The sequence below is a fragment of the Melanerpes formicivorus genome, unplaced genomic scaffold, assembly GCF_026170545.1.
Source record: "Melanerpes formicivorus ecotype bairdi unplaced genomic scaffold, bMelFor1.0.p_v2 SCAF_173, whole genome shotgun sequence".
Classification (NCBI taxonomy): Eukaryota; Metazoa; Chordata; class Aves; order Piciformes; family Picidae; genus Melanerpes; species Melanerpes formicivorus.
The window spans coordinates 116,882-144,615 of record NW_027142525.1 but is presented as its reverse complement, the minus strand read 5'-3'; the positions used below and the strand labels follow the sequence as shown (position 1 = coordinate 144,615).

Genomic DNA, 27,734 nt, shown 5'->3' with positions numbered 1-27,734 from the left:
ACCAAGCCCAGCAGGAGCACAGCCAGGCTGTGGCTGCAGCACATTGCTGCTGGTGCTGGGGGCTCCTCCACAGGGAATGGGTTCAGCTTGGAATGTTAAGGTGGAGACTCTGGGCTACCTCTGCCAGCAGCTCCATGGTGGGTGCTAAGCAGGCACAGCCCCCAGCTCTGGGCTCCTTCTGACAGAGCTGATTGCTTTGGAGCAACCTTAGGAGGGGAGTGTGGCAGCCTTGGCCAAACCCCTCCCAAGAGTCTGTGTGTGGAGGACCTCCCATGCTGCCCTGGCTGATCCCTCTCCCCCTCCAGCTCTGCTCCAGCTCTCCCTGCATGCTCAGTGTTGGTGCCTGGGGTCCCTGGCCAGCTGCAGCCCTGCAGGCAGTCTGCTCTCTCCCCTGCTCCCTTCTTTCTTGTCCTCATAGTTCCAAAGCTGTGTTCCCACCAGTGCCTGAGGTCCTCAGGACAGGAGGCAGCTCCTCTGCCATGTGCCACTGCAAGGACCTCCTAGGCAGCAGCCTTGCTCTTGTGGAGCATGGCATGTGGAGGGGGCCACCTCCTCATCTTCCTCCACAGGGGCATGGTGGGATCCAGAGCCTTGGTTTGCTCCACAGCTTGCATTTCTTTGCAGGGATGAAGGCAGAAGTCTTCCTGGGGTTGCTGATGATCCTCAGCCTGGTCCAGGCATCCCTACCTTCTTCCTGTGGTATTGTCCTCTCCTCAGGCTTTGCACATCTGGGGCTTTTCTGAGCAGGGAAGGTAAAGCTAAGCCTAGAAGGGCCTGAATGCCTCTGCTGTAAGCAGCAAGGCCCTGGTGGAGAGGTATCAGAAGGAGCACAGCCAGTCTGGGTCTTTGGGGGCAGCAGTGGTGGCTGTTCCACAGCTTTCTCTCTTCATGCCCCATGAGAGTTCTTAAAGCCACGGTGAAGGAGAGGGCAGCTCTGAGAACTGCTCCATCCCCTGTGCAAGGGCAGGAGGGATGATGCCTGCATCTCTCCTGGGGGCTGTTTGGAGCCTCCACAGGTGCAGAGATCCTTTTCATGCCCAAGAGTCACTCCCAGTCTCCCCTGAGGAGCATCTGTGTCTCCAGAGAGCCAGCAGCAGCAGTTTCTTCCAGCACTGTTGTGCTGCTCTTAGCTGTTTGAGGAGGCACAGCAGGGGCTGTGGAGTGATGAGGGGACTGGGACATCTCCCATGAAGAAAGGCTGAGGGGCTTGGGGCTTTTAGCCTAGAGGAGAGCAGACTGAGGGGGGATCTGCTCAATGCTGATCAGCACTCACAGGGTGGGTGTCAGGAGGATGGAGCCAACCTCTTGGTGCCCAGCACCATGACAAGGTGCAGCAGGCACAAACTGGAGCATAGGAAGTTCCATCTGTGCCTGAGGAGGGTTCTGAGGGTGCTGGAGGCTGGCCCAGGCTGCCCAGGGAGGCTGTGGAGTCTCCATCTCCAGAGGTGTTCAAAACCCTCCTGGATGCCATCCTGAGCAACCTGCCCTTGGCCACCATGCTCTGGCAGGGAGGGTTGGACTGGGTGATCTCCAGAGGTGCCTTCCACCCCCAGCACGCTGGCACTCTGCTCTGTCCCTGGCTGCGGGAGCCCTGCAGCAGGCTGCCCAGGGAGGATGTGGAGTCTCCTTCTCCAGAGGTGTTCAAAACCCTCCTGGATGCCTGCCCCTGATCCACCCTGCTCTGACAGGGTGGGAGTTGGACTGGGTGATCTCCAGAGGTGCCTTCCACCCCCAGCAGGCTGGCACTCAGCTCTGTCCCTGGCTGCGGGAGCAGCAGGAGCAGCCTGCAGCGGGGCAGGGCTGCTGCAGCGGGGCAGGGCTGCTGCCGGGGGGCAGCCGGCGCTCTCACCTCTGCCCTTTGCTTTCTCTCCCCCCCAGATCTGGCAGAGGGGCTGTCGGAGAGGTCCCTGCTGAGCAGCGTGAAGGAGGCCAAGCAGGTGGTGGATGCAGCCTACAAGCGCACTCGGGAGCGGTGAGAGCCTGCTGCCGGCGCACGCCGCTCCTCCTGCCCGGGCTCTGCCCCCCGGCTCCCGCCCAGCTGGCAGGGCTGCGAGCTCCTCCGGGCGCACGGTGGGCACCCACCCAGCCTCCTGCCTGCCTTCACCCTGGCTTTGCGCTCTCTCCAGCCTGCCAGCTCCCCAGGAGCTGCTAACCCCAGCCTCCACCCGCGCAGGCTGCTCCTCCCGGCTCGGTTTTGCTTGGCTCTGTTCCGTCCCTCAGGGATACTCCAGGGAAGGCTTGGAGCCAGCACAGGCTCCTGCTGATGTCTAGCGGCTCCATCCCATGGAGGGAGCAAGGTGCTGGAGGCTGCAGCGAGGACACTCTGTGGGACCTGACAGGAGAACCCAGATGCTGTCTCCATGGTTGGGGAGTTTATGGCTTCAGAGAATCACAGAATCAGAACTGGCTTGGTTGGGGCGACAGAAGTGACAGGGCAAGAGGAGACAGCCTCAGGTTGTGCCAGGGCAGGTTCAGGTTGGGCATTAGGAACAATTTCACCCCAGAAAGGGCTCTCAGCTTCTCATCTGTGCCTGAGGAGGGTTTTGAGGGTGCTGGAGCCCTGCAGCAGGCTGCCCAGGGAGGCTGTGGAGCATCTGCATCTCCAGAGAGCCAGCAGCAGCAGTTTCTTCCAGCACTGCTGTGCTGCTATTAGCTGTTTGAGGAGGCACAGGAGGGGCTGTGGAGTGATGAGGGGACTGGGACATCTCCCATGAAGAAAGGCTGAGGGGCTTGGGGCTTTTAGCCTAGAGGAGAGCAGACTGAGGGGGGATCTGCTCAATGCTGATCAGCACTCACAGGGTGGGTGTCAGGAGGATGGAGCCTATCTCTTGGTGCCCAGCACCATGACAAGGTGCAGCAGGCACGACCTGGAACATAGGAAGTTCCATCTGTACCTGAGGAGGGTTTTGAGGGTGCTGGAGCCCTGCAGCAGGCTGCCCAGGGATGCTGTGGAGTCTCCATCTCCAGAGGTGTTCAAAACCCTCCTGGATGCCATCCTGAGCAATCTGCCCTGGGCCACCCTGCTCTGACAAGGGGGGAGTTGGACTGGGTGATCTCCAGAGGTGCCTTCCAACCCCAGCATGCTGGCACTCTGCTCTGTCCCTGGCTGCTGGAGGGTGGCCCAGGCTGCCCAGGGAGGTGGTGGAGTCCCCATCCCTGGGGTGGGGGTTTGAAAGATCCATGGGTGTGGTGCTGAGGGATGGGGTTCAGATGCAGCAGCTTAGCAGCAGTGGTGACATTGTGAGCTCTAGGTGAGTGGTGGCACTTGATGATCTCAGAGGTCTCTTCCAACTTCATCAGTTCTGTGGAAGAAACCTTTAAGACCATCAAGTCCAACCCTCCTCTGCATATCCTCCCCAGCAGCCAGCCTCTGAAGCCCCTCTCTGGCTTAGGGATCCAGCAGCTCTGCCAGGGGCAGCCTCTGGATGGGGGCTGGCAGCTGCAGCCACTGATGAGCTGGGCAACAGCTGAGTGAGGTTTGCTTGCCTCAAGGCTGTGAAGACCTAAGGTTTGTCTTCTGGCAGGTGGAGCTGGGGCAATTTGGAGTCCCCATCCCTGGAGGTGTTCAAAAAGGGCTTGGATGTGGCACTTGGAGCCATGGTTCAGTTGTCAGGAGGTGTTGGGTGACAGCTTGGGCTTGATGAGCTCTGAGGTCTCTTCCAACCTTATTGATTCTATGACTCCATGAATTGAAGAGCTTCTCTTGCTGCAGCTCACTCTGCCTCTCTGCTGAGGGTGGCAGGAGCAGCCCTGGGCTCTTCCAGCAGCTGTCCAGGGAATCATAGAATGATAGAATTGTTAGGGCTGGAAGGGAGCTCAAGGCTCAGCCAGTTCCAACCCCCTGCCATGGCCAGGGACACCTCACACCACAGCAGGTTGCTCACAGCCACCTCCAGCCTGGCTGCAAACACCTCCAGGCAGGAGGCTTCCACCACCTCCCTGGGCAACCTGTGCCAGGCTCTCACCACCCTCCTGGGGAACAACTTCTTCCTCACAGCCAATCTCAATCTCCCCACTTCTAGTTTTGCTCCATCCCCCCCAGTCCTATCCCTCCCTGACACCCTCAGAAGTCCCTCCCCAGCTTTCTTGGAGCCCCCTGCAGATCCTGGAAGGCCACAATGAGGTCTCCTCAGAACCTTCTCTTCTCCAGCCTGCACAACCCCAACTCCCTCAGTCTGTCCTCACAACAGAGCAGCTCCAGCCCTCTGCTCATCCTTGTAGCCCTTCTCTGGACACCTTCCAGCACCTCCAGATCCTTCCTGTAAGAGAGGCTGCAGAACTGGCCCCAGAGCTCCAGCTGTGGTCTCACCTGGGACAGATGGGAGGCAGATGACTCTGCCCATTCAGACTGGTAGCCTAGCAGGAGAGCTGGGGGTGCCCGAGGTAACCTGCAGGTCTCTTGGCTTTGCCCCATTTCAGTCCTACAGATTTTGGTCTATTCTCCCTGGCAGGATGAAGCAGCTCCTGCAGAACAACATCCTGAACCCAGCAGAGCTGCTGGGGTACTTCAAACAGCCAGTGGCAGGGACCAGAGCTGCTGTTCGGGCTGCAGACTACATGGAGACCACCCTGAGCCTCCTCAAGGAGAAGCTGAGGTGGGCTGTGAAGGGGGACTTCAATGTCACAGGTAAGGGATCTCACTTTGCTGGGAGGGAGGCAGATGTGGGGCTTGGCCACTGGGGCTTTGTGGGACCTGGGAGGAGGGGCAGAGGCCAAGGGCAGGAGACTGAACAAATCCAAGTGCCAGGTGCTGCACATTGGCCACAACAACCCCAGGCAGTGCCACAGGCTGGGGGCAGAGTGGCTGAGAGCAGCCAGGCAGAGAGGGACCTGGGGGGAGTGGTTGACAGCAGCTGAACATGAGCCAGCAGTGTGCCCAGGGGGCCAAGAAGGCCAAGGGCATCCTGGCCTGCATCAGGAAGAGTGTGGCCAGCAGGAGCAGGGAAGTCCTTGTGCCCTGTGCTCAGCACTGCTTAGGCCACACCTTGAGTCCTGTGTCCAGTTCTGGGCTCCTCAGGTTAGGAAAGATGTTGAGCTGCTGGAAGGTGTCCAGAGAAGGGCAAGAAAGCTGGGGAGGGGTCTGGAGCACAGCCCTGTGAGGAGAGGCTGAGGGAGCTGGGGTTGCTTAGCCTGGAGAAGAGGAGGCTCAGGGGAGACCTTCTTGCTCTCTCCAACTCCCTGCAGGGAGGTTGTAGCCAGGTGGGGGTTGGTCTCTTCTCCCAGGCAAGCAGCAGCAGAACAAGAGGACACAGTCTCAAGCTGTGCCAGGGGAGGTTTAGGCTGGAGGTGAGGAGAAAGTTCTTCCCAGCAAGAGAGATTGGCCACTGGGATGTGCTGCCCAGGGAGGTGGTGGAGTCCCCATCCCTGGAGGTGTTTAGGAAGAGCCTGGATGAGGCACTTGGTGCCATGGGTTAGTTGATCAGATGGTGTTGGGTGAGAGGTTGGACTTGATGATCTCTGAGGTCTCTTCCAACCTGGTTTATTCTATCCCATCCCATCCCATCCCATCCCATCCTATCCTATCCTATCCTATCCTATCCTATCCTATCCTATCCTATCCTATCCTATCCTATCCTATCCTATCCTTTCTAGGGGATGGGGAAGGATTTGTGATGGGCCATGACTCAACCCCTCCCCACACACCTGCAGTGGGGCACAGCTGGGTTGGTTTTCTCTGCTCCCTTTGCATCTCAGAGAATGCTTTAGAGTTACAGAGCTGTGGAATGCTTTGGGCTGGAAGGGACCTTTGGAAGCTCATCTAGTTCAGCCCTGCTGCAGCCAGCAGGGACAGCCCCAACTCAGAAGCCCAGACAACTTGACCTGCCATGGTTCCAGGCATGGGGCAGCTCCCACCTCTCTGGGCAGCCTGGGACAGGATCTCCCCACCCTCAGTGTCAAACATTTCTCCCTTCTCTTCAGTCTGAATCTCCCTCGTTGAGTTCAAACCACCTCCCCTTGTGCAGTCACACCAGAGCCTGCTCAGAAGTCTGTCCCCAGCTTCCTGATCAGCTCTGAAAGGCCACCAGAAGGTCTCCCTGGAGCCTTCTCTTCTCCAGGCTGGACAAAGTGAAGGTTCATCAATGCTTTGTGCACTCCCCTGGCTCTCCCTGCAGTATGGTGGTTCACCTACCAACAGGTCAAAGCTTGTCAGACTCTTCCAGGTGATGCTTTTAGCTCGAGTAGGGAAGGAGCAAACACAGAGGACACACAGAGTGCTCACCCCAAGGTCAGAGACTCTTCTGCCAGGCTCCAGCCGGCAGCAGCCACTGCCAGATGGCTTTGCTGAGAGAGCAGAGCAGTGGGAGAGGACGTCGCAGTGTGTGTCTTGAAGGAGCGCTGTCCTCCATGAGGTGGCAGTCCTGGCCTCCCAGCTGCACCACTTTGCCGAGGCAGATCAGAGGCAGTATGAGGAAGGGTGCAGGGAGGGCTCCTGCCACCTCCAGAGGAGCTCAGGCTGAGCCCCAGCAGGCCAGGGCACATCCCAGGGTGCCCCAGCGTGGAGTGGGGGGGAAGAGGGAGGCAGGGCACTCTGTGCTCAGCCCCAGCTTCTCCAGCCAGGAGAGCACTTCCCCAGAGACCTGACAGACCACCCAGCTGCCCAGGAGGCAGCAGTGGCTCCTTAAACCGTGCTGGGAGCCAGACTGCTGGTGACAGCAGTGAGCAGGACACCGCCAAGGGACTCAGGATGTGGAGTGCCAGCAGCAGGAGCCAAGGAGGCTTTGCTGCTTGAGCTGGGCCACTTCTCTCTCATGCCTGGGGGGGATCTGCTTGCTGGAAGTGTGAAGCCCAAGGGTTTCTCCTGAGGATTTCTTCTCCAGGCAGCTCTGAACAGCAGTGGGACACACTGGTGGCTGCTTCACGGGGTGGGGGAGGAGAGAAACTTGTAAGGCATCAGTGGGATGACTGCAGGCGTTAGGAGGTCATGGTGGAGATTAAAAGGGAAGGGCAGAGGGTTGCTTTGCCAGGAAAGCAGTCTGCTGCTGCACAGGCTGAACAGAATCCCAGCATGGTGTGGTATGGAAGGGACCCCTGGAGCTCATCCAGTCCAACCCCCCCTGCTCAAGCAGGGCACCCACAGCAGCTTGCCCAGAACCACCATGGCCAGGTGGCTTTGGAAGCTCTCCAGACAAGGAGACTCCACAACCTCCCTGGACAGCCTGCCTCAGGGTTCCAGCACCCTCACACCAGAGAAGTTTCTCCTCACATCAAGATGGAACCTTCTGGGTTCCAGTTTGTGTTCACTGCCCCTTGTTGTGTCACAGGAGAGCACTGCAAAGGGCCTGGCTCCTTCTTCTTGACACCCACCCTTGAGACATGTAAAGCATCACTAAGATTCTCCTCTCAGCCTCCTCTTTTCCAGACTAACCAGCTCCAGGGCTCTCAGCCTTTCCCCATCTGATGCTCCAGTCCCCTCAGCATCCTTATAGCCTCCATTGGACTCCCTCTAGTAGTTCCCTCTCCCTCTTGAGCTGGGGAGCCCACAACTGGACCCCATACTCCAGGCATCATCTCACCAGTGTGTTTCTGCATGGCTCTTCTCTGGCAGACCTACTGACACCAGCTCAGCTGGGGCTGATCTTCAAGGCAAGTGGATGTGACCAGCAGGATAAGAAAATGAGCTGTGACTCCTCTTACAAGTACAGAACCATCACTGGGGAGTGCAACAACAGGTGAGGGGACCCTGGCAGCAGGAGGGAAGGTGTGGGGGGGGTGTGGATGGAAGGTTCAGAGGCTGGTCCAGAGGAGGGCCAGGAAAATGCTCAGGGGGTTGGGGCAGCTCTGCTACAGAGACAGGCAGAGGGAGCTGGGGGTGTTCAGGATGGAGAAGAGAAGGCTCCAGGGAGACCTAAGAGCAGCCTGCCAGGACCTGGAGGGGGCTACAGGAAGGATGGGGAGAGACTGCTTGCAAAGGCCTGCAGGGACAGGACCAGGGGCAATGGCTTCAGACTAGAGAAGAGCAGATTGAGATTGGATGCTAGGAGGAAGTTCTTCACTAGGAGGGTGGTGGAACACTGGGACAGGTTGCCCAGGGAGGTGGTTGAGGCTCCTTCCCTGGAGATATTCAAGGTGAGGCTGGATGAGGCCCTGGGCAACCTGAGCTAGCTGGGGATGTCCCTGCTGGCTGCAGAGGGGGTTGGACTGGATGGTTCTTCCCAACTCAAACCATTCTGTGATTCCTCCACCTGTTGAACTGGACCCACATGCCCCAGGATGATCCCTGCAGGACACCTGCTTCAGGGCTTTACATCTCATGTTGCTGTTTCCTGCATGTGTGGAGCTTTTAATTGCAGTCTTGCTTTGAGGGCTGTTGGTGTGGCACATGGACATCCAATGGGATGGCATTCAACAAGGCCAAGTGCCAGGGGCTGCACTTTGGCCACGGCAATCCCAGGCAGAGCTACAGGCTGGGGTCAGAGTGGCTGAGAGCTGCCAAACAGAGAGGGACCTGGGGGTGCTGATTGACAGCTGCCTGAATATGAGCCAGCAGTGTGCACAGGTGGCCAAGAGGGCCAAGGGCATCCTGGCCTGCACCAGGAAGAGTGTGGCCAGCAGGAGCAGGGAAGTCATTGTGCCCCTGTACTCTGCTTTGGTTAGGCCACACCTTGAGTCCTGTGTCCAGTTCTGGGCCCCTCAGTTTAGGAAGGACATTGAGAGACTTGAAGGTGTCCAGAGAAGGGCAATGAGGCTGGGGAGGGGTCTGGAGCACAGCCCTGTGAGGAGAGGCTGAGGGAGCTGGGGTTGCTTAGCCTGGAGAAGAGGAGGCTCAGGGGTGACCTCATTGCCCTCTACAACTACCTGAAAGGTGGCTGTAGCAGGAAAGGGGTTGGTCTCTTCTCCCAGGCAAGCAGCATCAGAACAAGAGGACACAGTCTCAAGCTGTGCCAGGGGAGGTTTAGACTGAAGGTGAGGAGAAAGTTCTTCACCGAGCGAGTCATTCGTCATTGGGATGTGCTGCCCAGGGAGGTGGTGGAGTCCCCATCCCTGGAGGTGTTCAAGAGGAGATTGGATGTGGCACTTGGTGCCATGGTCTAGTCATGGGGTCTGTGGTGACAGGTTGGACTTGATGATCCTCGAGGTCTCTTCCAACCTTGGTGATGCTGTGATACTGTGACTCCATCTCTGACCAAAGTGTGATAGCTCTGCACTGGGCACTCTCCTCATGAGGAGAGCCTGAGGGAGCTGAGGGCTCTGGAGCTTGGAGAGGAGGAGCCTCAGAGGTGACCTCATTGCTGTTGCTAAAGCTGTGCAGGGAGAGTGCCCAGAGGCTGGAGCCAGGCTCTGCTGGGGGATGCCCAATGCCAGCACCAGGGGCAGTGGTGGAAGCTGAGGCAGAGGAAGTGCCATGGAAACAGGAGGAAGAATGATTTCCCTGGGAGGGTGACAGAGCCCTGGAGCAGGCTGCCCAGGGGGGTTGTGGAGTCTCCCTCTCTGGAGATATTCCAACCCCACCTGGATGTGTTCCTGTGTGAGCTGCTCTGGGTGACCCTGCTCTGGCAGGGGGGTTGGGCTGGCTGAGCTTTGGAGGTTCCTTCCAGCCCCTCACACTCTGTGAGTGTGTGACACAAGGAGTCACCAGCAGCCTGAGCTCCTGCCTGGGAGGAGATGAGGCTTGGTGTGCATCACCATTGCTGTGATTACTAAGAGCACCAAATCCACAGGGCTGCAGCAGCCTCCCAACCAGAGTGCATCACTGTGTGGCTCCCACTGCCAGGTTTCTCTCTCTCCTCCCACCCATGAGCTCTGCCATGTTTGGGGGGGGGCCCTGGCAATGGTTTTGGGGGGCCTGGCAATGATTTGGGGGGCACTGGCAATGGTTTGAGGGACCCTGGCAATGATTTGGGGGGCACTGGCAATGATTTGGGGGGCACTGGCAATGATTTGGGGGACACTAACAAATGATTTTGAGGGCACTGAGACTTTGCTGCTCTTCCATTCGCTCCAACAGGAGAAACCCATCGCTGGGAGCCTCCAACAGAGCCCTGGCCAGATGGCTGCCAGCAGAATATGAGGATGGTGTGTCAGTCCCCCACGGGTGGACAGAAGGAAAGCTGGTCTCTGGACACCCCTTTCCACTGGTAATGTTGGCAACAGCCAGCTGAAAACGTGGGATCAAGGCTTGGGGACTGCCAGTCCTGGATCCCAGGCAGGATTCGGAGGGCACAGCCCCCAGCTTGGGTGACAGGTTGGACTTGATGATCCTTGAGGTCTTTTCCAACCTTACTGATTCTGTGACTCTGTGGTGTGGTGGTGGACAGGAGGAGGAAGCCAAATTCCAAAGACATGTCCTCACCTCCTCTGCTGTGGTTTGTGGAAGCTGTTTGCCTCCTCAAAAGCAATGTGGCCAAGAAGGCCAATGGGGTCCTGGGCTGCATGCAGAGGAGTGTGGCCAGAGAGCCAAAGAGGTTCTCCTCCCCCTCTGCTCTGCCCTGGTGAGACCACAGCTGGAATATTGCATCCAGCTCTGGGCTCCCCAGCTCAGGAGGGACAGGGATCTGCTGGAGAGAGGCCAAGGGAGGGCTGCAAGGATGCTGAAGGGACTGCAGCACTGCCTGGGGAGGAGAGGCTGAGAGCCCTGGGGCTGTTCAGTCTGGAGAGGAGAAGGCTGAGAGGGGATTGAATCAATGTCTATCAATATCTGAGGGCTGGGGGTCAGGAGGGAGGGGACAGGGACAGACTCTGCTCAGCTGCACCCTGGGATAGGACACCAAGCAATGAATATAAACTCCAGCCCAGGAGGTTCCACCTCAGCATGAGGAGGAACTTCTTCCCTGTGAGGCTCCCAGAGCCCTGGAGCAGGCTGCCCAGAGAGGTTGTGGAGTCTCCTTCTCTGGAGCCTTTGCAGCCCTGTCTGGATGTGTTCCTGTGTGACCTGTGCTGGATTCTCTGTTCCTGCTCTGGCAGGGGGTTGGACTTGAGGATGTCTTTGGGTCCCTTCCAAGCCCTGCCATCCTGTGAGCCTGGGTGCCAGAAGGTAACAGGACCAAGTCTGTGCATGGGTAGTGATCTGTGGAGGTGCATATGGCCCTCCTGGCACCCACATGGAAGCAGGGATGCCCAGAGAGGGTTTCTGGTCACTTGGGCTTGGTGCAACTACAGCACAGTGTCAGGTCTTGAGCAGAGGTTTTGTCCACTTTTTCTGTAGTAATTTATGATGGAAGAACAGGTGGGGAAATGGTGATGGATGGGGAAGGGATGAGAAGGGAAGGAGAGTATCCAGCTAGGAGGAGTTTACTCCTACCTGGAGCTCTGTGTCCAGTTCTGGAGCCTCTGTGCCAGGAAGGATCTGGAGGTGCTGGAAGGTGTCCAGAGAAGGGCCAGGAGGAGGAGCAGAGGGCTGGAGCTGCTCTGCTGTGAGGACAGACTGAGGGAGTTGGGGTTGTGCAGGCTGGAGAAGAGAAGGCTATGAGAAGACCTAATTGTGGCCTTCCAGGATCTGCAGGGGGCTGCAAGAAAGCTGGGGAGGGACTTTTGAGGGTGTCAGGGAGGGATAGGACTGGGGGGGATGGAGCAAAACTAGAAATGGGGAGATTGAGATTGGATGTGAGGAAGAAGTTGTTGCCCAGGAGGGTGGTGAGAGCCTGGCACAGGTTGCCCAGGGAGGTGGTGGAAGCCTCCTGCCTGGAGGTGTTTGCAGCCAGGCTGGAGGTGGCTGTGAGCAACCTGCTGTGGTGTGAGGTGTCCCTGCCCATGGCAGGGGGTTGGAACTGGCTGAGCCCTGAGGTCCCTTCCAGCCCTGACAATTCTGTGTTTCTATATCTCCCAGCCCTGGGGCTGTTCAGTCTGGAGAAGAGAAGGCTCTGAGGAGACCTTCTGGTGGCCTTCCAGGATCTGCAGGGGGCTCCAAGAAAGCTGGGGAGGGACTTTTGAGGGTGTCAGGGAGGGATAGGCCTGGGGGGCATGGAGCAAAACTAGAAGTGGGGAGATTGAGATTGGCTGTGAGGAAGAAGTTGTTCCCCATGAGGGTGGTGAGAGCCTGGCACAGGTTGCCCAGGGAGGTGGTGGCACTAGAAATGGGGAGATTCAGATTGGGTATTTTCAGCTAGAAACTAGCAAAAGCTCCACCTGCAAAGCACAGCCAGCAGCAGCCACTCAAGCCAGGTGTGGGGCTGATGGCTGTGCCTTCCTGCCTGCAGGTCCGGAACGTGTCCAACGAGATCGTCCGCTTCCCCCCCGAGCAGCTGAAGCTGGACCAGAAGAGGTCTCTCATGTTCATGCAGTGGGGACAGTTTGTTGACCACGACCTGGATCTCAGCCCAGACACCCCAGCCAGAGTCCCCTTTGGTGGGGAGGTGGACTGTGGCACCAGCTGTGCCAAGGAGCTCCCTTGTTTTCCCATCATGGTACAGCCAGAGCTTTCCTCGCGGGGATAAGTGGGAGAGGTTATCCACCTTCCAGCCTGGGCATGCTGGGGGCTCTCCTGGTCCCTGGCCTCAGAGGCTGTGGCCCTGGGCAGCCTGATCTAGTTGGAGATGCCCTTTCTTGCTGTAGTGGGGGGGGGGGGGGCTGTGGGGGTTGGACAAGATAACCTTTGAGGGTCCCTTCATAGAATCATGGAATGGAATGGAATGGAATGGAATGGAATGGAATGGAATGGAATGGAATAGAATAGAATAGAATAGAATAGAATAGAATAGAATAGAATAGAATAGAATAGAATAGAATAGAATAGAATAGAATAGAATAGAATAGACCAGACCAGACCAGACCAGACCAGACCAGGTTGGAAAATACCTTTGAGCTCATCCAGTCCAACCTCTCACCCAACACCTCCTGACAACTCAACCATGGCACCAAGTGCCTCATCCAGGCTCTCCTTAAACACCTCCAGAGATGGGGACTCCACCACCTCCCTGGGCAGCCTGTTCCAGTGCCTGACCACTCTTGCAGGCCAGAAATTGTTCCTAATCTCCAACCTAAACCTCCCCTGGTGCAACTTGAGGCCACTTCCTCTTGTCCTATCACTTATTACTTGGGAGAAGAGACCAACCCCCACCTGGCTCCAAGCCTCTTTTCAGGTAGTTGTAGGGAGCCAGAAGGTCTCCTCTCAGCCTCCTTTTCTCCAGGATGAAGAACCTTAGCCACGGCTGGGAGGTGCTCATCACTTTGCCCCATCTACTGCTCAGCATTTAACCATCAAATGGATGCAGACCTGCTGGAGTACTGACACCCAGCAGCCTCTGGCTCTGCCACACTTGCTATCATCCAAGCACCACCCCCTGTTGCCTCCAAACCAAGTCCTAACCCTGAGGGAGAAGGTAAATGGTGAGAAATGGAGGAAAGCCAGGTTGTGGCTGTGCCAGGAGACAGTCCCTGGGACCCAGCACCACCACCTCACAGAAATCAGGATGACCTCCTTGGCCAGCTCCAGGCCACACCTTGAGTCCTGTGTCCAGTTCTGGGCTCCTCAGTTTAAGAAGGACATTGAGAGACTTGAAGGTGTCCAGAGAAGGGCAAGAAAGCTGGGGAGGGGTCTGGAGCACAGCCCTGTGAGGAGAGGCTGAGGGAGCTGGGGTTGCTTAGCCTGGAGAAGAGGAGGCTCAGGGGAGACCTTCTTGCTCTCTCCAACTCCCTGAAGGGAGGTTGTAGCCAGGTGGGGGTTGGTCTCTTCTCCCAGGCAAGCAGCACCAGAACAAGAGGACACAGTCTCAAGCTGTGCCAGGGGAGATTTAGCCTGGAGGTGAGGAGAAAGTTCTTCCCAGAGAGAGAGATTGGCTATTGGGATGTGCTGCCCAGGGAGGTGGTAGAGTCCCCACCCCTGGAGGGGTTTAAGAAGGGTGCTTGGAGCCATGGTTTAGTTGTCAGGAGGTGTTGGGTGACAGCTTGGACTTGCTGATCTCTGAGGTCTTTTCCAACCTTATTGATTCTATGATTCTATGATCTTAGAGGTCTTCTCTGACTAAAGCAATTCTCTGACTGCATGAAGAAGTGCTTTAGTCCCAGGTTGCATTTAAGCAGGCGTTTGATCCAGGCATGGCCCTCGGGCTGATGGTTTAGCGGCCATGGTGGCGCTGGGTTGATGGTTGGCCTGACTGATCTTAGAGGTCTTCCCCAAGCTCAGTGCCTGTGACCTTCCTGCAGATCCCAGAGGATGACCCCTACTTTCAGAACACAAAGCAGTGCCTGCCCTTCGTCCGCTCCGCTCCCGCCTGCACCGGGGGCAGAGCCATCCGGGACCAGCTCAACGCCCCCACCGCCTTCCTCGACGGCAGCCAGGTCTACGGCAGCGAGGAGCCTTTGGCCGCCAAGCTGAGGAACCACAGCAGCCCGCTGGGCCTGCTGGCTGTCAACCAGCACTACAGCGACGAGGGCAGGTCCTACCTGCCCTTCGGCAGCATGCAGAAGGATCCCTGCCTTATAACCAGCAAGGACGCCAAAATCCCCTGCTTCATCGCGGGTAGGTGGCTGCTGCCCCCTGGCCCCGGCCTCGGGCTCGGCTTCAGCTCTGCAGCTGCTTGGTTTGCTTCCTTGACCAGAAAAAGAAGCAACATCATGGCAGGCTGAGCAGGGCTGTGCTAGGTGGGAGAAAGGACTTAGCCACCCCCAGCTCTTCTTTGCTCTTCCCCCCTCCAGCTCTTCTTTGCTCTTCCCTCTCCATCTCCCTCTCCATCTCCCTCTCCATCTCCCTCTCCATCTCCCTCTCCATCTCCCTCTCCATCTCCCTCTCCATCTCCCTCTCCATCTCCTTATCTCCCTCTCTCTCTCCATCTCCATCTCCATCTCCATCTCTATCTCTCTCTATCATCTCTATCTCTATCTCTATCTCTATCTCTATCTCTATCTCTATCTCTATCTCTATCTCTATCTCTCTCTATCCCTATCTTTATACCTATCTCTCCCTCTCCCTCTCCCTCTCCCTCTCCCTCTCCCTCTCCCTCTCCCTCTCCCTCTCCCTCTCCCTCTCCCTCTCCCTCTCCCTCTCCTTATCTCCCTCTCCATCTCCTTATCTCCCTCTCCATCTCCTTATCTCCCTCTCCATCTCCCTCTCTCTCTCCATCTCCATCTCCATCTCCATCATCTCTGTCTCTATCTCTATCTCTATCTCTATCTCTATCTCTATCTCTATCTCTATCTCTATCTCTCTCTATCCCTATCTTTATACCTATCTCTCCCTCTCCCTCTCCCTCTCCCTCTCCCTCTCCCTCTCCCTCTCCCTCTCCCTCTCCCTCTCCCTCTCCCTCTCCCTCTCCCTCTCCCTCTCCCTCTCCCTCTCCCTCTCCCTCTCCCTCTCCCTCTCTCTCCTGTGTGCGTTTGTCACCCATGTTCCTCACAACGCAGACAGGGAGACCTCTAAAGCCGTCCCTGTGCACGCTTCCCAGGGTGGCATTCACCTCTATTCAGTGGGGAGCAGCCAGGCTCATGCAAGCCCACTGAGCTGTGCCACTTGCAGGTGACCCTCGAGCCACTGAGATGCTGGAGCTGACCTGCATGCACACGCTCTTCCTGCGCGAGCACAACCGCCTGGCCACGGAGCTGAAGAGTCTGAATCCCCACTGGGACGGAGAGAAGCTCTACCAGGAGGCAAGGAAGATCGTGGGTGCTATCATCCAGGTACCAGCCACCATGTCCTGTCTCCCGGCTATCCTCTGTCTGGAGGCAGACTGAGGGAGTTGGGGTTGTTCAGTCTGGAGAGGAGAAGGCTCCAAGGAGACCTAATTGTGGCCTGCCAGTGTCTGAAGAGGGCTGCAAGAAAGCTGGGGAGGGACTTTAGAGGGTGTCAGGGAGGGATAGGACTGGGGGGGATGGAGCAAAACTAGAAGAGGGGAGATTGAGATTGGATGTGAGGAAGAAGTTGTTCCCCATGAGGGTGGTGAGACACACAGAGTCACGGAATGTTAGGGGCTGGAAGGGACCTTGGAAGATCAGCTTAGGGTCACCCAGAGCAGCTCACACAGGAACACATCCAGGTGGGGTTGGAATATCTCCAGAGAGGGAGACTCCACAACCCCCCTGGGCAGCCTGCTCCAGGGCTCTGTCACCCTCCCAGGGAAATCATTCTTCCTCCTGTTCCCATGGCACTTCCTCTGCCTCAGCTTCCACCACTGCCCCTGGTGCTGGCATTGGGCATCCCCCAGCAGAGCCTGGCTCCAGCCTCTGGGCACTCCCCCTGCACAGCTTTAGCACCAGCAATGAGCTCACCATCCTTCTTGAACTGAGGGGCCCAGAGCTGGCCACAGTATTTGATGGACACTGCCCTTGGCACCCCCCAGATCATCACCTACAGGGACTACCTGCCCCTGCTGCTGGGGAGCACGTTCCAGAAGTTCATCCCTCCCTACCGGGGCTATGAGGAGGCTGTGGACCCGCGGATCTCCAACGTCTTCACCCTGGCCTTCCGCTTCGCTCACGCCTCCGTCCCCCCGACCATCGACCGCCTGAACGAGGCCTTCCAGTCCATGGGCCCCAAAATCAAGCTCAGCACCTCCTTCTTTGCCCCCTGGAGGATCATTCAAGGAGGTAACAGAGCCTTGCTTGCACCTCTCCAGCGGGAGTTTCTTTCCCTCAGCCTTTTCTGCCCCCTCTCTGGGTGAGCTCCTGCGCCAGCCCAGCTTCGAAGCAGTTTGCTGTGAGTGCATTGACTGACCTCTGCTCACAGCCAGGGGTTTGCCCAACCCAGCTGCCCTCTGCAGTCAGAGGTGACCCCATCTTGCCAGCACAGAAATATTCAGGTTGGTTGGAAAAGGCCCTCAGGATCACCAAGCCCATGCTATATGAAGCACAGGGATCAGTGCTGGGCCCCAGCCTGTTCAATATCTTTATTGATGATCTGGAGGAGGGCATTGAGTCCATCAGCAGTAAGTTTGCAGATGACAGCAAGCTGGGGGCAGGAGTTGAGCTGTTAGAGGGCTGGAGAGCTCTGCAGAGGCTCTTGCCAGGCTGGACAGATGGGCAGAGGCCAACAGGATGGCATTCAACAAGTCCAAGTGCCAGGGGCTGCACTTTGGCCACAACAACCCCAGGCAGAGCTACAGGCTGGGGGCAGAGTGGCTGAGAGCTGCCAACAGAGAGGGACCTGGGGGTGCTGGTTGACAGCAGCTGAACATGAGCCAGCAGTGTGCCCAGGTGGCCAAGAAGGCCAAGGGCATCCTGGCCTGCATCAGGAGCAGTGTGGCCAGCAGGAGCAGGTAGGTCATTGTGCCCTGTGCTCAGCACTGCTTAGGCCACACCTTGAGTCCTGTGTCCAGTTCTGGGCCCCTCAGTTTAAGAAGGACACTGAGAGACTTGAAGGTGTCCAGAGAAGGGCAAGAAAGCTGGGGAGGGGTCTGGAGCACAGCCCTGTGAGGAGAGGCTGAGGGAGCTGGGGTTGCTTAGAATGGAATAGAATAGAATAGAATAGAATAGAATAGAATAGAATAGAATAGAATAGAATAGAATAGAATAGAATAGAATAGAATAGAATAGAATAGAATAGAATAGAATTAACCAGCTTGGAAGAGACCTTTGAGATCATTGAGCCCAACCTATCATCCAACACTATCTAATCAACTAAACCATGGCACCAAGCACCCCATCTTAGCCTGGAGAAGAGGAGGCTCAGGGGAGACCTTCTTGCTCTCTCCAACTCCCTGAAGGGAGGTTGGAGCCAGGTGGGGGTTGGGCCCTTCTCCCAGGTAGGCAACCAGCAAGAGGACACAGTCTCAAGCTGTGCCAGGGGAGGTTCAGGCTGGATGTTAGGAAGAAATTCTTCCCAGCAAGAGAGATTGGCCACTGGAATGTAGCCCAGGGAGGTGGTGGAGTCCCCATCCCTGGAAGTGCTCAAGAGGGGATTGGATGTGGCACTTGGAGCCATGGTTTAGTTGTCAGGAGGTGTTGGGTGACAGGTTGGACTTGATGCTCTCTGAGGTCTTTTCCAGCCTTCTTGACTCTATGATTCCATGATCTTGATGCACCCCAGGATGCCATTGCCCTTCTTGGCCATGGGGGCACATTGCCTGTTGTCCCCCAGGACTCCCAGTTCCTTGCCCATGGAGCTGCTTCCCAGCTGTACTCCTGCAGAGCAGGGAAGCTGATTCTCTTGCAGTAGAAGCTGGCAATTCAATCTGAGCTCTCTTAGCCCTGCTGAGGCCCCTGGGGACACGCTCACCACCCCAGCACTGCTCACCAGTCCCTCTGTACCCCTTGCAGGTGGTATTGACCCCTTCCTGAGGAGCCTGATGGCTAACCAGGCCAAGCTGATGACCCAGAAGCAGATGGTGGTGGATGACCTCCGGAACCACCTGTTTGAGCAGGTGGAGAAGATTGGCTCAGATCTGCCCTCACTCAACATGCAGCGGGGCCGAGACCACGGCCTCCCAGGTGAGCTGGCCCCGGGGCCAGGGCTGCCAAAGAAGAGCAGGTGGAGGTCAGGCACTCTCCTGACTGAACACTGAGTCATCAAGTCATGCAATGGGGGGGGTGGGGTGGGTGTGGTCTACCTGGACTTCAGCAAGGCCTTTGACACCATCCCCCACAGCAAACTCCTGGCCAAGCTGTCAGCCCCTGGCTGGGACAGCAGCACTCTGAGCTGGGTGAGGAACTGGCTGGAGGCTGAGCCCAGAGAGTGGTGGTGAATGGTGCCACAGCCAGCTGGCAGCCAGGCACCAGTGGTGTGCCCCAGGGATCAGTGCTGGGCCCCAGCCTGTTCAATATCTTCATTGATGATGTGGATGAGGGCATTGAGTCCATCAGCAGTAAATTTGCAGATGACAGCAAGCTGGGGGCAGGAGTTGATCTGCTGGAGGGTTGGAGAGCTCTGCAGAGGGACCTCCACAGGCTGGACAGATGGGCAGAGTCCAAGGGCAGGAGATTGAACACATCCAAGTGCCAGGTGCTGCACATTGGCCACAACAACCCCAGGCAGTGCTACAGGCTGGGGGCAGAGTGGCTGAGAGCAGCCAGGCAGAGAGGGACCTGGGGGTGCTGGTTGATGGTAGGCTGAACATGAGCCAGCAGTGTGCCCAGGCAGCCAAGAAGGCCAAGGGCATCCTGGCCTGCATCAGGAAGAGTGTGGCCAGCAGGAGCAGGGAAGTCATTTTGCCCCTGTACACTGCACTGGTTAGGCCACACCTTGAGTCCTGTGTCCAGTTCTGGGCCCCTCAGTTTAGGAAGGAGGTTGACTTGCTGGAAGGTGTCCAGAGAAAGGCAACAAAGTTGGTGAGGGGTCTGGAGCACAGCCCTGTGAGGAGAGGCTGAGGGAGCTGGGGTTGCTTAGCCTGGAGAAGAGGAGGCTCAGGGGAGACCTTATTGCTCTCTACAGCTCCCTGAAGGGAGGTTGTAGACAGGCAGATGTTGGTCTCTTCTCCCATGCAGCACCAGAACAAGAGGACACAGTCTCAGGCTGCGCCAGGGGAGGTTCATGCTGGAGGTCAGGAGGAAGTTTTACACAGAGAGAGTGATTGCCCATTGGAATGGGCTGCCTGGGGAGGTGGTGGAGTCCCCATCCCTGGAGGTGTTCAGGAGGAGTCTTGACAGGGTGCTTGGTGCCATGGGTTAGTTGGTTGGGTGGTGTTGGATGATAGGTTGGACTCCATGATCTTGAAGGTCTCTTCCAACCTGGTTTATTCTATTCTAAAGGCTCATCCCATTCCAAACCCCCAACAATGGCAGGGACACCTTCCACTAGCCCAGGCTCTTCATGGCCTCATCCTACCTGGCCTTGAACATCTCCAAGCAGATGGCAGCCACAGCCTCCCTGGGAAGCCTCTTCCAGCCTCACTCTAAAGAATTTCTTCCCAGTCTCCAGTCTCAGGCTCCTCTCTTCCAGCTCAAAGCCATTGCCCCTTGTCCTGTCACTCCCAGCCCTTGTCACAAGTCCCTCCCCAGCTTTCTTGCAGCCTTCTTCAGGCACTGGAAGGCTGCTCTAAGGTCTCCCTGGAGCCTTCTCCTTTCCAGGCTGAACAGCCCCAACGTTCCCAGCCTGTCCCCATGGGGAAGGCTGCTCCAGCCCTAAGAGCTAAGGTGTCTCTGGGCTCTTCTCCAGCCTGAACAGCCCCCAAACTTGCAACCTGCCCCCAGGCTGAAAAACATCTCCAGCCCATGCTTGGTGAAAGGATTCTTTCCCAGACCTTCTCATTGTTTCTGTCCAACCACAGGTAAATGGAGAGGAGGTTGAGCAATGAAATCAAAGCCTGGCTGGAGCTGGAGGAGACAGGGTAGAGGCAGCCATGGGGCACTGCATGGAGCAGAGCCAAGGGCTCAGCAATTGCCTCATTTCTCTTGTTGTTCAAAGGACAAACTTGGGAAAGCAGTTGAGCAACCAGTTTGCAGGGGTGGAATTAGGGCCAGGCAGTCCCCTGTGGCTTCTCTCCAAGCAGCTGCAGTGGTCCAGCCCATCCCACACGATGGGAGGAGCAGTGTGCAATATCTGAGGCTGCTCTCATGGCAGTTTCTCTGCACAGGCTGTGCCCTAGCAAGAAGCAGCATGTCAGAGCCACTCTCTCAGGGCTCTGCAGGGGGAAAAACCAGTGTAATGGCATTGCAAGATGGGCTTGAGAAAGAGGTTGTTGGTGGGACTCCATAGCTGGCTGGTGGGTGTGCTGTTGGCCAACAGGGGTGGCAGGCTGAGGGAAGTGCCTGGGGCTGCTGTGGGAGCTGGTGGAGTCCTGGAGATGCAGTGCAGCTTACTGTGGAAACCCTGCTGGAAACCCTGCTGGATTCATAGCATGGCTTGAGCTGGATCATCTAGATCCAGGGAGACCTTCTGGTGGCCTTCCAGTGCTTAAATACAGCATACAGAAGTAACCAGGTTGGAAGAGACCTTTGAGATCACCAAGTCCAACCTATCATCCAACAGCATCTGATCAACTAAACCATGGCACCAAGTGCCACATCCAGGCTCTTCCTAAACACCTCCAGGGATGGGGACTCCACCACCTCCCTGGGCAGCACATCCCAATGGCCAATCTCCCTCTCTGGCAAGAACTTTCTCCTCACCTCCAGCCTAAACCTCCCCTGGCACAGCTTGAGACTGTGTCCTCTTGTTCTGCTGCTGCTTGCATGGGAGAAGAGACCAACCCCCACCTGGCTAGAACCTCCTTTCAGGGAGTTGGAGAGAGCAAGAAGGTCTCCCCTGAGCCTCCTCTTCTCCAGGCTAAGCAACCCCAGCTCCCTCAGCCTCTCCTCACAGGGCTGTGCTCCAGACCCCTCCCCAGCTTTCTTGCCCTTCTCTGGACACATTCAAGTCTCTCAATGTCCTTCTTAATCTGAGGAGCCCAGAACTGGACACAGGACTCAAGGTGTGGCCTAAGCAGTGCTGAGCACAGGGCACAAGGACTTCCCTGCTCCTGCTGGCCACATTCTTCCTGATGCAGGCCAGGATGCCCTTGGCCTCCTTGGCCACCTGGGCACACTGCTGGCTCATGTTCAGCTGCTGTCAACCACTACCCCCAGGTCCCTTTCTGCCTGGCTGCTCTCAGCCACTCTGACCCCTCTCAAGCTCCTCTTCTCCAGGCTACAGAGCCCTCAGCTCCCTCAGGCTCTCCTCACAAGAAAGATTTTTCCCCTCTTTCCCCATTCTCCTGGCTCTGTGCTGGCCTCTCTCATGCAGCTCACTGTCTTTCTTGAACTGAGGGGCCCAGAGCTGGCCACAGTATTCCATTGACACTGCCCTTGGCTCCCCCCAGATCATCCCCTCCAGGGAGCCTCCACCTCTGGAGTCATCCAGACCCCACCTGGCTGCCATCCTGTGCAACCTGCTGTAGGTGAACCTGCCCTGGCAGGGGAGTGAGGGCAGAGGATCCCCACAGGTGCCTTCCAACCTCTCTCATCTGTGAGTCTGTGAAGCTGGTGGCACTGACAGCAACAGGGGGGAAAAGATTAGGGACATATTGTAAAGCTATTTGGAGCCCACCTGTGCCCTGGCTTTGGGAAAGTGAGGGGGGGAGGGGGAAAGATCTTTCCAGGAGGAGCAAACACATTGCTGATCCATCTGCCCTGCTCCCCAACTCCCTGCAGGTTACAACTCCTGGAGAAGATTCTGTGGCCTCTCACAGCCTTCTGACCTGAGGACTCTTACTCAAGTGTTGGGGAATTATGAGCTGGCAAAGAAGTTCCTGCAGCTGTATGGGACCCCAAAGAACATTGACATTTGGATTGGGGCACTTGCAGAGCCCTTTGTGAGTGGGGGCAGAGTTGGACCTCTCATGGCCTGTCTCATTGGCACCCAGTTCAGGCACATCCGTGATGGGGACAGGTGAGAGCAGTGCTGGGGGTTCAGAGCCCCAGGGGCAGAGGGAGCCTGCAGCTCAGGGGGGGCTTCCCTGGGCAGCTTTGGAAACTCTTCCAGCTGCTTGCTGCCTTTCTTTTTGGGCATTACTCCTCCAAAGGTTTGTTTCTTCTTCTGGTTATATTCCTTGGATATGATGATTGAGATCCTAGGCCCAAGATCCCTTCCCAGCCCAAGATCCCTTCCCAGCCCAAGATCCCTTCCCAGCCCAAGTGGTTTCACTCCCTGGCTGCTCACTGCCAGGCACTGCTGCTGCAAACTGGGTTTCCCTCCTCCATGGTTGAGGGAGGGGATTCTGCCCCTCTGCTCCACTCTGCTGAGACTCCACCTGGAGCTCTGCAGCCAGTTCTGGAGCCTCTGTGCCAGGAAGGATCTGGAGGTGCTGGAAGGTGTCCAGAGAAGGGCCAGGAGGAGGAGCAGAGGGCTGGAGCTGCTCTGCTGTGAGGACAGACTGAGGGAGCTGGGGATTTTCCAGTCTGGAGAAGAGAAGGCTCTGAGGAGACCTCATTGTGGCATTCCAGGATCTGCAGGGGGCTGCAAGAAAGCTGGGGAGGGACTTTAGAGGCTGTCAGGGAGGGATAGGACTGGGGGGAATGGAGCAAAACTATAACTGGGGAGATTGAGCTTGGCTGTGAGGAAGAAGTTGTTCCCCATGAGGGTGGTGAGAGCCTGGCACAGGTTGCCCAGGGAGGTGGTGGAAGCCTCCTGCCTGGAGGTGTTTGCAGCCAGGCTGGATGTGGCTGTGAGCAGCCTGCTGCAGTGTGAGGTGTCCCTGCCCATGGCAGGGGGTTGGGACTGGCTGAGCCTTGAGCTCCTTTCCAACCCTGACAATTCTCTGATTCTCTATCTCCCAGCCCTGGGGCTGTTTAGTCTGGACAAGAGAAGGCTGAGAGGGGATCTGATCAATGTCTATCAATATCTGAGGGGTGGGGGCCAAGTGGAGGGGGCCAAGCTCTTTTTGGTGGTGCACAGTAATTAAACAAGGGCCAATGGATGCAGACTTGAACAGAGAAGGTTTCATCTCAACATGAGGAGAAACTTCTGTGCAGTGAGGCTGCCAGAGCCCTGGAGCAGGCTGCCCAGAGAGGTTGTGGAGTCTCCTTCTCTGGGGGCTTTCAAAACCCACCTGGATGCATTCCCTGGGTGATCCTGCTTTTGTCAGAGGGGTTGGACTGGGGGATCTCTGGAGGTCCCTTCCAACCTCTAACATCCTGGGAGCCTGGGATTGGCCTATTTGCCTTTGCCTGACTGGAGGGGAGCACAGGGCAAGGCTTTCCTTCAGTTGCATCTTTCCTTTATGGCAGAAAAGCAAGAGACATTGTCCCAACTAACAGCGATTCAAGTTGGTTCTTGGCAAAAGAAATGTGTCACTGGTGTTCATGAGGAAGATGACACCAAGTTAGGAGCAGATGTTAGTCAGTTAGAGGGTAGAAAGGCTCTGCAGAGGGACCTTGCCAGGCTGGGCAGATGGGCAGAGGCCAACAGGATGGCATTCAACAAGTCCAAGTGCCAGGGGCTGCACTTTGACCACAACAACCCCAGGCAGTGCTACAGGCTGGGGGCAGAGTGGCTGAGAGCAGCCAGGCAGAAAGGGACCTGGGGGTGCTGATTGACAGCAGCTGAACATGAGCCAGCAGTGTGCCCAGAGGGCCAAGAAGGCCAATGGCATCCTGGCCTGCATCAGGAAGAGTGTGGCCAGCAGGAGCAGGGAAGTCATTGTGCCCTGTGCTCAGCACTGCTTAGGCCACACCTTGAGTCCTGTGTCCAGTTCTGGGCTCCTCAGTTTAAGAAGGACATTGAGACACTGGAAGGTGTCCAGAGAAGGGCAAGGAGGCTGGGGAGGGGTCTGGAGCACAGCCCTGTGAGGAGAGGCTGAGGGAGCTGGGGTTGCTTAGCCTGGAGAAGAGGAGGCTCAGGGGAGACCTTCTTGCTCTCTCCAACTCCCTGCAGGGAGGCTGTAGCCAGGTGGGGGTTGGTCTCTTCTCCCAGGCAAGCAGCACCAGAACAAGAGGACACAGTCTCAAGCTGTGCCAGGGGAGGTTTAGGCTGGAAGTGAGGAGAAGGTTCTTCACAGAGAGAGTTGTTAGCCATTAGAATGTGCTGCCCAGGGAGGTGGTGGAGTCCTGTGCCTGGAGGTGTTCAGGAGGGGATTGGATGTGGCACTTGGAGCCATGGTCTAGTCATGAGGTCTGTGGACTCGATGATCCTTGAGGCCCCTTCCAGCCTTGGTGATCCTGTGATCCTGTGAATCAGAGAGGCATTTAGGATAGAAAATGCCTTTAAGGTCATCAGGTTCACCCATCAGCCCAGCACTGCCAGGGCACCACTGACCCACGTCCCTCAGCACCACATCTCCTTGGCTTTGAGACCCCTGCAGGGATGCAGACTCCACCACTGCCCTGGGCAGCCTGGGCCAGGCCTTGACAACCCTTTTGGGGAAGAGATGTTGCAGGATTCTTGAATATGAAGAAGCCCAAAGGCAACCCCCCCTTTTTTGTGTCATCTTCTCTCCCCTGCAGGTTTTGGTGGAGCCACAAAGGGGTCTTCACGAGGAGGCAGCGCTCTGCACTGTCCCAGATCTCCCTGTCAAGAGTAATATGTGACAACACCAACATCTCTGAAGTGCCCAGAAACATCCTAAGGGCTAACACATACCCTCAGGACTTTGTGAGCTGCAGCAAGATCCCAAAGCTGGACCTTGGAGCCTGGAAGTCAGAGATGACTGAGGAAGGTGCAGAGCAAGGTATGAGCCTCCCAGAGAGTGGTGGTGAATGGTGCCACAGCCAGCTGGCAGCCAGGCACCAGTGGTGTGCCCCAGGGAGCAGTGCTGGGCCCCAGCCTGTTCAATATCTTCATTGATGATCTGGAGGAGGGGATTGAGTCCATCAGCAGTAAGTTTGCAGATGACAGCAAGCTGGGGGCAGGAGTTGATCTGTTAGAGGGTTGGAGAGCTCTGCAGAGGGACCTTGTCAGGCTGGGCAGATGGGCAGAGGCCAAGGGCAGGAGATTGAACACATCCAAGTGCCAGGTTCTGCACATTGGCCACAACAACCCCAGGCAGAGCTACAGGCTGGGGGCAGAGTGGCTGAGAGCAGCCAGGCAGAGAGGGACCTGGGGGGAGTGGTTGACAGCAGCTGAACATGAGCCAGCAGTGTGCCTAGGTGGCCAAGAAGGCCAAGGGCATCCTGGCCTGCATCAGGAAGAGTGTGGCCAGCAGGAGCAGGGAAGGCATTCTGCCCTGTGCTCAGCACTGCTTAGGCCACACCTTGAGTCCTGTGTCCAGTTCTGGGCTCCTCAGTTTAAGAAGGACATTGAGAGACTTGAAGGTGTCCAGAGAAGGGCAAGAAAGCTGGGGAGGGGTCTGGAGCACAGCCCTGTGAGGAGAGGCTGAGGGAGCTGGGGTTGCTTAGCCTGGAGAAGAGGAGGCTCAGGGGAGACCTTCTTGCTCTCTCCAACTCCCTGAAGGGAGGTAGTAGCCTGCTGGGGGTTGGTCTCTTCTCCCAGACAAGCAGCACCAGAACAAGAGGACACAGTCTCAAGCTGTGCCAGGGGAGGTTTAGGCTGGAGGGGAGGAGAAAGTTCTTCCTAGAAAGAGTAATTTGCCACTGGAATGTGGGAGGTGGTGGAGTCCCCATCCCTGGAGGTGTTCAAGAGGGGATTGGATGTGGCACTTGAAGCCATGGTTTAGTTGCCAGGAGGTTTTGGGTGAGAGGTTGGACTTGATGATCTCTGAGGTCTTTTCTCACCTGGTTTGTTCCATGATTCTCTCTGTTAACACATTGCTCTTTTTCATGCCCTGTAGAAAAATCCTCTGCTGACCTTTGATGCTGACCACTGAGGATCCCCCCCAGAAGACCCTGCTTGGCAAGCTGCTGAGATGCATCAATCTTCTCCCTGTGTTTCATGCTTTTCCTGCCTGAAATATGTGTGCCATTTGCTCAGTTTAGTTGGCATGAAACCTTTTCAGTGAGAGAGAGTCCAGCCAGGAAAGGACATCATGGAAGTGATGTCCCTGCCCTGTGCAACATCACAGAGCAGCAGGAGTTAGCCAGAGGCTGGCTCCCAGTCCCACCAGCTGCTGGCTTGTCACACACTCTGTGCTCCAGCAAGCTTTGCTGGGTCAAACATGGCTTGGGGCCTCCTTTCAAAGGGCCTGGAGGCTGGGGCAGCGGCATGGCTGCTTGCTCTGGCTCTCCAGAGTTGTTGTTTTGTTCATGAGAAGCCTGTGATTCAACTTCCAGGGAAAATCAGCTTGGAGTGGGGCAGCCAGAGCTCTCACACCTCCCAGACTGGCTGCTTTCCAGTGCCCTCTTTCAGGCTGGGCTTGCACATGGGGTGAAGACATTGCCCATGTGGCAGGAAGTTGTTTTGTCACCGTTTCCCCCCTCTCTACTTCAGCTGGAAGCATCACCTAGTGTGACAAAAATCCACAGCAGCTTCTTCCTGCAGCCTGGCTTGAGCCAGAGTGCCTCCCCCCTGGGCTGAGGAGATGTGTCCTGGCTGAGCCAAGAACTGTCTGCAGCTACAAGAAAGTAAACCTTGTTGCATTCCAACTTTGTCCCCTCAGTATCTCCTCTTGAGAGGGATCAAAGCCCTTTTCTCCTTCCTCTCTAGCCTGCTGTGCTTGCTGTTATCCACCAATAAACTGCAATTCTGAGCTGAGGTCAGAATGTTCCTTGCACTTGGTAACAGCTGCGTGAGCCACATCTGCCTGCATCAGGAAGAGTGTGGCCAGCAGGGGCAGGGAGCTCATCCTGCCCTGTGCTCAGCACTGCTCAGGCCACACCTTGAGTCCTGTGTCCAGTTCTGGGCTCCTCAGGTTAGGAAAGATGTTGAGCTGCTGGAAGGTGTCCAGAGAAGGGCAACAAAGCTGGGGAGGGGTCTGGAGCACAGCTCTGTGAGGAGAGGCTGAGGGAGCTGGGGTTGCTTAGCCTGGAGAAGAGGAGGCTCAGGGGAGACCTTCTTGCTCTCTCCAACTCCCTGAAGGGAGGTTGGAGCCAGGAGGAGGTTGGTCTCTTCTCCCAGGCAAGCAGCACCAGAACAAGAGGACACAGTCTCAAACTCTGCCAGGGGAGGTTTAGGCTGGAGGTGAGGAGAAAGTCCTTCCCTGGGAGAGTTGTTAGCCATTGGGGTATGCTGCCCAGGGTGGTGGTGGAGTCCCCATCCCTGGAGGTGTTCAAGAGGGGATTGGATGAGGCACTTGGTGCCATGGTTTAGTTGATCAGATGGTGTTGGGTGGCAGGTTGGACTTGATGCTATCTGAGGTCTTTTCCAACCTTATTGATTCCATGATTAAACCATGGCCTGAAGGGCCATGTCCACATGCTTCTTGAACACCTCCAGAGGAGCCAGTGTGACTCTATGCTTCTATGAGGATGGCTGTGGGTTTGGTGTGGCAACATTGGACACAAGTCAATAGAGGAATCTTTGTACCTGGAATGCTAGGGAAGATGCTGCTGAGCTCCCTGACCCGTGCTCCTGTGTCACATAGCGCAATCAGATATCATAGAAGAGGGTGGAGTGGAAAGAACCT

The 27,734-nt window shown here is 56.7% G+C and overlaps 1 protein-coding gene across 1 annotated transcript; it reads left to right on the top strand.

Moving 5' to 3' along the window:
• The first annotated feature begins 583 nt into the window (after positions 1–583).
• On the top strand, positions 584–26,854 carry MPO (myeloperoxidase). Its single transcript, XM_068169230.1, has 13 exons — positions 584–699; positions 1,879–1,972; positions 4,452–4,627; positions 7,547–7,670; positions 9,947–10,076; positions 12,135–12,341; positions 14,080–14,395; positions 15,389–15,549; positions 16,209–16,455; positions 18,124–18,294; positions 21,931–22,168; positions 24,721–24,944; positions 26,004–26,854. The coding sequence occupies exons 1-13, from the start codon at positions 627–629 to the stop codon at positions 26,024–26,026; spliced, it is 2,184 nt and encodes a 727-aa protein (XP_068025331.1). The 5' UTR covers positions 584–626; the 3' UTR covers positions 26,027–26,854.
• The last annotated feature ends 880 nt before the right edge of the window (positions 26,855–27,734 follow it).

Coding starts and splice junctions, on each gene's coding strand:
- MPO (XM_068169230.1), top strand. CDS start 627: ATGAAGGCAGAAGTCTTCCTGGGGTTGCTGATGATCCTCAGCCTGGTC. Junction 10,077..12,134: donor CTGGACACCCCTTTCCACTG/GTAATGTTGGCA, acceptor TCCTGCCTGCAG/GTCCGGAACGTGTCCAACGA. Junction 16,456..18,123: donor CTGGAGGATCATTCAAGGAG/GTAACAGAGCCT, acceptor TACCCCTTGCAG/GTGGTATTGACCCCTTCCTG.